This window comes from Stegastes partitus, unplaced genomic scaffold, assembly GCF_000690725.1.
Source record: "Stegastes partitus isolate 25-593 unplaced genomic scaffold, Stegastes_partitus-1.0.2 Scaffold1515, whole genome shotgun sequence".
Lineage (NCBI taxonomy): Eukaryota > Metazoa > Chordata > Actinopteri > Pomacentridae > Stegastes > Stegastes partitus.
The window spans coordinates 84,627-95,586 of NW_007579246.1; the positions used below are offsets into that span (position 1 = coordinate 84,627).

The 10,960-nt window shown below is 38.3% G+C and overlaps 1 protein-coding gene across 1 annotated transcript in view; it reads right to left on the bottom strand.

Annotated features, from left to right (window-relative positions):
• The window catches only part of tmeff1b (transmembrane protein with EGF-like and two follistatin-like domains 1b), a 105,811-nt gene that overhangs the window by 61,374 nt on the left and 33,477 nt on the right, over positions 1 to 10,960 (bottom strand). The window contains exon 2 of the mRNA XM_008300251.1: positions 324 to 467. Within this exon, the coding sequence (XP_008298473.1) occupies positions 324 to 467 (144 nt within the window). The remainder of the gene's footprint in view (positions 1 to 323; positions 468 to 10,960) is intronic.

Sequence of the window (10,960 nt, forward strand, 5' to 3'; positions counted from 1 at the left end):
AACTGCAACATGTTGATTGGCTGAAAAGTTGATCTGATTACAGGCCACCAAGAACTTATGTTTGTTGCTTATTTCATGTATTTTGATGTGATTTAAATACAAAATGCAGCTGATGTAGCCTCTGATCTCTACATGGTGGAACAAACGCAGACAGCAGTGATCACGTTCTCTTTCCTGGAAACAAACTGGTCATTTAAAGCTAATTTGAAGGAAACTGTGGAAATTTTAGCTCCAAAATACCAGACAAATACACTAAACCTTTAGTGGGAATCAGTGAGTTGTTGTTGAGAGCCTCAGACAGAGAAGTGAGAAACTGTTCAGACCTAGACAGAAGAAGAATAAAATGATTTCATGTACCTGGAACTGGCAGACACACTTCAGCTGAGCGCCGTCGTCCCGGCAGACACCTCCGAACCTGCAGGTGGAGTCATCGCAGACCCTCAGGTCGCTCTTCTTCTCTGAGAGATCTGCAGCACAAACACAGACAGAGGCGGAGGTTAAATACTGGATCGATTAAAGGTGAAGCCGAACCGCAGCGGCAGGAAATCCTGACGTCTGATCGCACATTCAGAGCTGCAGGGCGAAATATGAACACAAAGCTCTGCAAAACACAACAGGGAGGTTTATCAGACACCTGAGAGCCGCACTGAGAAGCACTTTCGACATTTTCACGCCTCCTTTGTGCAAGTTGGCTTGACAAAAAACTAAAAGCCCAGTCAGAGATAATCAGTATCACAGAGGTGGTTACAAGAAAACTTTCTTTGGCAACTTTCTGCTTCACACTCTGAGCGCATTAATACAAAAGAGCACACATATATACATATGGTTTACAGAGGAGCAAGTTGTTGAAGATCCATTCAGCATGGTGAAACACCTGTCTACAGCTGATGAACAGAGTGGAGAGGAAACGTCTGTAGAGACTAGAAACATGGAGATAGTTCAATATCTGTAGTATGTGGAGACAAAACCACCAACATAGAGACACAAAATGAAGTAAATAAGAAACAGGTGCTGCCATTTATTTCCAGTGTTGGTTTCACCTCCAAGTGAGGCAAAGAACAAGTAATAGAAAGGGGAAAAGAGAGTAAAACCATAAAGCTCATAATAATAACAGTAAATAAAGTACTAAAATAAGTAAATACTAAAGGGTAAAAGAAAATGAACAAGAAAATTAAATAAAGTTTTCTTTTTGTAAAAAAAAGATAAAATGATCGTAATGATAAAATAAATAAAAATCAAAACAGACAAAGGCGAATGATTTGCAAACCAAACATTTGATAAAATGTGTAAATGAGCTCCACTGTGTCACCACTCGCTGTTTTCTGAATGTCACATTCATGACTCGACGTCATGCGTTCATCTAAAGAAAAAGTTGAAGTTAACTGAGCTTCGTTTGGATCCTGCCGATGTTTCTAATCACGGAACAGTTTCAGCTGAAACTTGTTGCTTCTCCTGCATCAGTTTTGAGGTTTTACAGCCGATCAGTTGATGAAATGCCACAAGTGTTTTCTTATCTGGAGACTGAATTGTGCATCTTACTGCACGCTTTAATGCCACAAAGTCACCCTGCAGGTGGCCTGTGAAGGAGTCGTGTCCTGTCTGATAATAACAAGCTGCCGCCACTCTGAGATGTGCAGCCAACTTAAATTATCCACATTTCCTTTGAGATAAAAGCCACAGATTCCTGCCTGCAGAGTGGCTTTGAAGAGCCGAGTAATGGCCTGTAATTACTGTTTGCAGACCTAAAAATGGCCGCCGCCGGCCACAGTAACAGCCGGCATCAATAACCCTGAAGCCCTGCAGCCGCGGAGACGAGAACAAGAGCAAACAAGAAAATCTAACCTTCAGATTCAGAGAAAACAGTTAAAACAAAGGATTGAAACTACTGATGCATTCAGAAATATGACATTAAAATTGACAATTAAGAGAAAAACTTTAAAAATCTAGAGTTAAAAAAAATAAGAGGAAAATTCTAAAATATCAAAATATAGTTCAAGATAATAAATCTTAATTATGATGAAAAATATGAAGTGAAAAGCGTGAAATATATATAAAAAAGACACAATTGTGAGAAGTAGTTCAAAATACAAGAGAAAATTAAAGAAAGTTGATGAGATGAAAAGTAAAAAATGATTAAATAAGCAACACAGATTTTAATTACAGGTGCATTAAAAAAATACAAGATTAAAACTCTAAATTATGAGATAAAAAGTGAAGCTAGTGAGACAAAAAGTCAAAAGCTAAAGTTAAAAGAGTTAAAAAGAAATCTAGTAAAAGAGATGAAAAGTGTAAAATATTCAAATCTTACAAGATAAAGAATCTTAATCATGATGAGGTCAAAACCAGAGCTTTAAATTATTGATGCACTAAAAAAAACGAGATGAATACTGTACATTGTTGGATAAAAAGTCAAATTCCAAGTTAAAAAATCTAATATACAAGTGAATATCTAAAATATCCAAACATGTCATGAGATAAAGAATTTAAATTATGATTAAGAAAAAAAATTCAACAAACAAGATGGAAAGTGTGAAATATGAAATAAAAATAATGATAAAAAGTCAGACGAGTATGAATAAATGTAAAAACAGAGCTTCAAATAATCGATGCATTAAAAAAATATGAGATTAAAACCGTTAATGATGAGATGAAAAGGCGAAGGTCAAAATCAAGAAATAAAAACCTGAAATATTAAAATTTATTAGGAGATAACAAATCGAAATTATAAAAATAATAAAGTATGAGATGGAAAATTTAAAAAATGCAAAACAGAAAGAGAAAACAATGAGTTTGAAGGCCTCAATAACAATAATGACTAATAAATATCCGTGCAGCCGTGGAGACGTGAACCAGAGCCGAGAAACAAGAAAAACTAACCTTCAGATTCAGAGAACAAGAAAATAAAAGCTGGAAAATTAAATTCACAAGGAAACAGCTCGAGTTAAAGAGAGCTTTAAATTATTGATGCAGTAAAAAGGTTTGAAATGAAAATCCCCAAAACTGGAGGTTATTCCAGTTTAGGAGGAAAATTAAATTGGTTTTTCAGCCAAGGTCGGCTTTCTGCCTCCGCTTCGTGTTCAAACTGTGGATTTTACTCCCAGAGAGTTTTAAACTTCCAGCGATGGAGACGCTTTGCTACTGAATTAAACACATTTGTGATTCTAAACATTCAGACTTCTTACTGTGGAAGTTAAACCTCATCTTCATTTTTTCGTTTCTGTGGATTTTCAGGACTTTTCAGATCACTGAAACCTCATTAAAGAAGATTTTCTGATCCTCACACTCTGAACAAAGCTGTGATTATGACTCCATTCAGACTGCTGAACTTCTGTCATGTTTGATTATCTTGTTGCAGGAAAGTGTCCGAAACTGCCGAAAAACACAGTCGGAAAAAAACAAGTTTAATCATTCATAGAAAATGTCCAGCTTGAGTCTGCATTCTGAAATGACAAAGTCAACATTAAGAGATGTAAAAATAATAAAAACAAATCATGATAAAAAATAGTCCATCCATCCATCATCTATACACCGCTTAACCCTCACTAGAGTCTATCCCAGCTGACTCAGGGTGAAGGCAGGGGACACCCTGGACAGGTCACCAGTCTATCACAGGGCTACACTTAGAGACAGACAACCAAGCACACTCACATTCACACCTACGGACAATTTAGAATCACCAATTAACCTCAACATGTTTTTGGACTGTGGGAGGAAGCCGGAGAACCCGGAGAACCCACGCTGCACGGGGAGAACATGCAAACTCCATGCAGAAAGATCCCAGGTGTTCTCACTGGGACACGAACTGGTGACCTTCTTGCTGTGAGGCAACGGTGCTAACCACTGATCCACCTCAAAATAGTGAAATGAAAATTTTGAAAAATAGATTTTAAAAAGTCTAAAATACAAAATAAAAAGCCCAAGTTATGATAACAAGTCCAAAATGTGAGAGAAATTATGAGATTAAAAAGTGATTAATTATAAACACATGGTGGAGAAAAGCAAGACAGAAAAAAAAAATGATGGTCGAAATGTCAATGATTAGAAATGAAGAGTCCAAATTATAGGAAAATCTAAAGGAAATTCCAAGTTTAGGTATGAAATAATATAATTTTACACTTCAATATAATAAATATCCAAATTATGAGATAAAAGGTGACAAATTGAATTAAAAGAGTCAAAAACGTTTCTAACGTACTGTGCACATGGAAGGCTTTTCTGCATTTATAAAAATGGTTTTTAAACTGTGTTTCGTTATTTTTATTTTGTTTCTCTGATTGGCTGCTTCAGATCAGCTTTAACTACCAAATATATTTATGCTCGATTAATCTGTTTTGTTTTTTAGAAAATGGACAGATATAGATTTATAAAAGAAGAAAGAAACCAAAAATTCTCACTTTTACGAAGCTGCAAACAGAGAATTTAGACTTTTTTTTTTTCCTGAATAACACGACTCAGAGTGATTAATCAATTATCTAAACAGCTGAAGACTAATTAAACACTTGACAACTGGTCGATTAATTAGTTATTGGTTGCAGTGAACACTTCAGAATGAGAACATCTGACGTTTATTCGCTCGCTTCTTTAAAGGGAACCGTGTCGGAGTGTCGTGCTGGGATTTAAAGTCCCATCATGCATCAGTGATGTTGGGGTTTTACGTGAACGTCTCCTGTTTCAGCTGCTTTTAGAAAAAAACGAATCGATACGCAGCCGCAGCAGCTTCTGTCATGGAGAAGGTTTCACTTCTCGGTGTAATGAAAAACTCACCGTGTGTGTGTGTGTGTGTGTGTGTGTGTGTGTGTGTCTGCTGCACCATGAATAGTGTTTATCAAAACTTTCAGCGGGTGTCAGACTACCAAGGACTCACTTCTTTCTGCTGCTGATCTGTTGTCAGGAGGAGAATGACTGAACGAATGTTTTCACAGATGCACAAATCTGTTCAAGGAGCCCAAACATCAGGAGGCTGATTAAATCCTGGATGTGTCGGACGTTGAGTCGGGTTCTCGTAGTTTTAGATTTTTGCTGTAACGACCTGAAACACTTTAACAGGAACAAGAGCGTCATGATTTAGGTCACCGGCACCAACGACTGACTTCCACATTGATTCAGCAGAATGTTGACTCTTCAGAAAGTCTGAAAAAAAACTCAGAATTTAGCACCAGTTTAATCAATAATCCCATTTTTCCAAAACCAGTTTATATTTTAAATGCTGTTAACATGCGACTCTTTGCATCCGACTTCTATTGGCGGCTTTAGTCACCTCATGATGTGGAGGAAAGACCTGATCAATATGGATTGTTCAGGGCAGAAACCGATCATTAGTAATCAAGAGTTCGATAACTGACATGTGGAGCTGATGCAGATTAAATTCTATATTTAAACGTCATGTGACAGCAGGAGAACGGCCTTTTATAACTATTAGTCGAGTAAATGTATACAGTAAACAATATTGTAGGGTCTTTGTTCTAATATTTAAATCACTTAATTAATATTAAACTTCAATATTTAAATGTGAGGGTTAATTTATATAATAAAAAACTACTGAAGGCTCATAACCTTAATATTTAAATTAGTAAGGTACATTTTTTTAAATAAACAATATTACAATAAATGTATCTTAACACTTAAATTAGTCCGTTTATGTAATAAATGACATTTATAACTTAATTATTTTAACCTGTTAGGTAACGTCATCACATCATTTCTCTGTCTGAAAGCACTTCACTATTTTTTTTAATGCGCTGCATAAATAACAGGGACTTGACTCGACTATAAAATACTTTTGGTGTTTTAATGGATAAAACCTGAGAGCCTGTTGATGTAAAACCCACCGAGGAGGCAGCAGAGTGTTGAAACACGACGATGGATGTGAGCTCAGCTCAGACTAATAAAGACTAAACGCTGGGAGCTGCTCGGCTCCTGTTGTCTGTTTGTTCCCGGATCTTTGTGAAAGCAGCAGATGGATGAAGAGCTTTTCTCTGTTCTTCTTCTGTGGTTTGAATAAAACATGAAACTCTGACTGCCTGCCTCCTCCTCCACCTTGTTGCTATGGGCAACACAGCGATGCCGACGTGTTTAATCTGAACGTTTTGCTTTTTTTTAATATTCAGTGTTGGATATTTTTTCTTAAACCTACAGCTTTGCCAGTAAATTTTCTTAAAACATATTTTTACGACAGAAAAGTCACAGATTTGTAGAAACGTAAGCTGTATTTGCGCTGAGATCGAATGAATCTTCAGGGATTCAAGCAGGAAATAGCTCGCTGCTGCTGCAATAAAACCATCTCTCCATCCTGCTAATCCAGGGTTGAGTTGTGGTGGCAGCAGGTTAGGCAGGCTCTTCCTAACAATGTGTTCCAGTTCCTCCTGGGTAGTCGTTCCCAGACCAGATGAGATATGTACTTCCTCCACAAAGTTCTGGACCTACCCTGCTGCTCAGAAGACCTCCAGAAGACATGGTCCAGGAAGCATCCCAGTTGGATGCTGAAGTCCCTCAGTTGGATCCTTTTAATGCGAAGGGGCAGAGACTCTACTTCACCCCCCCTATTTTATACGACTCTTCTCACCTTAAGACCAACTGTAGCATAATTTGGGGGCTCGTCCGGGATATAATTTAACAGTTTAACACAACATACAGTTGTTATTTTTATCTATTTATGATGTTTCATTTGCTCAACCTTCATAAAGTGAAACGTGGTAAATAAGTAATTACGTCATGATGAGTTTTTCCATCTCGCTGTGATCATTATCGCAGCAGTAATTTCTCCTTCCTTCCCTCCTCGATGGCTCTCCACAGCGAGAATTAAACAGCGTTCAAACGACCACTTTAATACACATTTCCTGCGCAGTAACCAGCTAATAACACACTAGTGTGAAGGAGCAGCAGCAGGGAACCAGTCGAAAATAAAAATGAGATCACGGGGATTTGAACCTTCGACCCCAGCGGTGGCACCGAGCACAGAACCTGCCGTCTAATTGCAAACCTGCCTTCCCTCCTCTGCTGTAACTGCGAATAATTTGTCCAGTTCTGTGTATTTACTTCCTGGAAGGCAGATCTGACTGCGAAGCCTGGAGGGCCACCGGTCGCTCGGCTCGTTTGGCTTCATCAGCTGCAGACTAATCTTCACCTGGGAAGCAGAGAGTGCGGCGTGAAGATAACGGCTTTGATGTTTTATTCATGTCGAACAGATTCGAGCGACACAAAGACTCCTTCCAGCTTCATTCTGCAGTCTGACGCAGAGGCAGAGCAGGAAGTAATTGACCTCCAGGGAAGTCTGTCTAACAAGTCGGGTCACTGGGGCCTGCTAGCGCTTCAGTTTGTTACTAACAAGACAATTAGGCCTCACGTCGACAGCAAAAGAGTTGAAAGTTTACAGTGTTCACATAAACACTGTCAAAGATTTTCAATGTGTCCTGGGCGACCTGGAATTTTTAACACAGCGAGGGGGGGGAAACAGTAAAATGTGACACTAAAAATGATCCTTCCAGGGATACTTGTAGATATTCTGACACCTCCAGATTCATAACTGGATGTGTGCTGATAAGGAATAAAACATGTTTCCATCCTGTAACTCTGTGGTCTCAAGTGTTGAATCTGCTTTGTCCATTCTCAGTTGCATTGCTTGATCATTCTTCCTTTGTTTCTCATTTAAGGTCTTCTGGCAAGGTTTCGAAATCGAGGGTTAGATTTCATTACTGCCCTGGTTGGAGCGCTGAAATCACCAAACCGATTACAAACCTCCAGTTGTTTTTAAAAGCCGTCTGCTCCTGTTGAGTCAAATGTCATAAGAACAGACACTTGAAACCATGAAGGTGGTGAAAGTAATGTGGAGTTTGCAGGTTCTGGACATATTCAACAAGAGCAAGATGTCTAATTCAACAGACAATCAGCAGCTTTATCAAACAATATCTGAGTAATCGAAAATACAAACTGGTGGCACTGAACACGAAACCATATAACTGCTTTTAACATTTAAAAAAAGCACAACATATGTCACTATTCTGGTCACTGAGCTCCTCATACACTGCCCTAGAGGGTTACATTTCATGTTACATATGTGAACTCTACCCATTAACCTCCACAGAAGTCGTTGTCATGGTGTCTGTTGCCAGCTACACTCCCACAATGCTCTCTGCTCACCAACATGAACTGCCTGTAGTCTGAGTGACGCCTCCTCTGGTCTCTACAGGAAGAGGCTCCACCTGGTGGAACAACCAGGTACTACAGAGAAGCCTTAATATTATTTGGTGAAATAATTAACAGCAAATAATTGACCAATTATTAATTATCAGCTGCAGCAGATCATAAACACAGGTATTTAATGTTTGATTCAGTGAGCAGCGATAAGATATAGATGATCAAAAGTCACAATACGTGGAGAAAAACATGTATTTTATTTATGTAGACGTATCTTTTAGGTTGCAAAAAAATTTTGATATTAAATTGCTGGCAATTACTCCAACTTCATATTGTGTGTAATGTTAAACTGAAAGTTCTGTAAATTAAGTTATCAATCCAGTTCTATTAATACATTAATTAATTTGCAGAAATTTCAGTTTGGCATGATAATAAAAATCCTGAACTCAAGGTGGAGAAACATTAAGTTATCAAACCAGTTTTATTAATGTACTCATTAATGTTTCTCCACCTTGAGTTTAGGATTTTACTTCCTTGTAATCTTAAAAGCATCTGTTTATGCTCCAAGTTATTGGGTAATTGGTAAATCAAGTTGTTAACATCTTTAACAGTTTTTTTGAACAATTCACTGTTATGTTACAGATTTTCCTTGTTTTTTATTTACATGTTGAATGTAAAATAAATAACTAAAAAACAGGCCAAATAATTTCAAAAATCTGTATTTTTGTTATTTAACAATGTGACTGTAAAAACATCTTCTTCTTTTTTTTTACTGTATCTAAATCATTTAAAAACATGATTGTTTTCAGATGTTTACTATTAGTTTCACAGTTTTTTATCATTTGTGAACATTTCTCCCACATGTTCACAGTATTTTTATGGATTTTTCTTATTTTACAGTGTAGCACTGATTGTAAAGGAAAGACTGACTAAATATATTTTGTTGATTGGATATTAACTCATTAGAAATTGCCTTAACTCAGAAAAGTTGACGCGAGTTGTTGTTGTGGTTTTTTAGCCTAAACCTTTGTTTTTTGGTTGTTTTTTTTTTAGAATGTTTGAGCTCTCATGTACGTCTACGTGGCAGCAAATGACAAGTGAGTGATCAAATAATAAGAACCTGGCCGACAGTGAGTCACCACACAGGAAAAAAGGGAACCTCAGTATGAGGGGTGTTCTCAGTCTGGTTCTGGCACTAGTCAGACATAAGACACGATGTGGAAATCTCGGAACTGACCGGCGAATGACAAAACACTGTTCCTGCAGTGTTTCAGCTTTGTGTCGTCGTCGTCGTCGTGTTGAGCTGACGTTTGCTGTATCATCACCTGCAGGGATGTGAAGCCGACTCCGGCTGAGGCGTTAAACGAACCCACCGGACCCTCTGATTATCCAGCTCACTGCCTGCAGCAAATAAAACCCAATGAAATGTGCTTTATTTATTCTGCAGCCCTCAGCCGGCGACTCTCACCTGAGGAGCGGCTTTAATGGCGTTTCAGCTTTATGGAAGCTTCTCGGAACGTTTTTATTCACGGACTTAATCACAACTATTAGCACAGAGACAAGAGGCAGAACAGAACCACCACGTCGCTTCCGTCTTTGTGTTTCTGACGACATAAAACATATTTCAGCCGATATTTCATTCACGAAACGCAGCCGGGGCGCCGAGAGGATCAGTCAAATGGCTTCTATTCACTTTGAGGCATTTTCCAAAAGCCATTTAATACTCGCCGAGCTTCATTTTAAAACGCTGCACTCACAAAGAGAGCAGAGGGGAATAAAGAGCGACAAAACGCCGCTGATTCACTGCCCTCAATATTTTTGTTGTTGCTGTTAATGGAAAAGCTATTTGCAGATGTGAAGCACTTCCAGCTATAAATCCAGCTGTGTGCTATTTGCTGTTTTGCCTGACTTACGCTGCCATTATGCAGGCCGGCGTTACGTGCGATAAAAGTCGCAGGACGGCGAGAATTTTTCAGCCAATTTGAGTTGAGTGAACGAACTGGGGGCTGAGCAGCAGGACCTGCGGGCTCAGCGTCGGCTTAAATATGAAGATTTTAAAGCTCTTTTTCTGGCTGCCGATGGACCCTCTAAGTACGTTATGTGCTTCTTTTTTCCAATTTGACTGCAGCAGCGACGACGTAGAGGTGAAAAAATGGTCAAGGAAAACAAAAAATAAAGTTTTTGGCAATTGATATGTCGATGTATTGACAAAAAGTGACTTTTAAAAATCACTTATAAGCTAAATGCAAACATTTAAAACCATTTATAGCCTTTTATAATGTAGCTATAAGCTTCATAAACAACTATAACTTCTCCTGTGGAAGCCGCTCTACAAATAGCAGTATTTATAATAAGAACTTATAGTTGTTGGAAAATATTGTACATTACATACAGTGTGTTTCTAACTCTTCAAGCAGATTCTGTGTTTTCTATGGAAACAGAACAACCATGAAGAAGGAGCAAGAACTCAGAAACGGTTTTGTGCAGCAGGACACAGCTAGAAGTTGAATTTCTATGGTTATGCACTATTTGTAACATTTTTCCAAGCGCCCATATTACTAACGCTGGAAATAATTGCAACTACACATGCTGTGGATATTTTGCTTCTTACACTTGTAGCTTGTGTCTGTACTTGTAGCCTCTCTGCTCTGTGGAAACACAACCTGCAGGTCTACTGAAAAGTCCCTGAAGTTCTGTCATGTGACTGTTATTTGCAGCTGAGTCACTGATAGCTTCTCAGTTTTGTCGAAGAACGCAGATGTTTTTTTTCCTTCAAGACAGAACATCCTTGTATGTACCCACAACAGCCAAGGAGGTCAAGGACAAA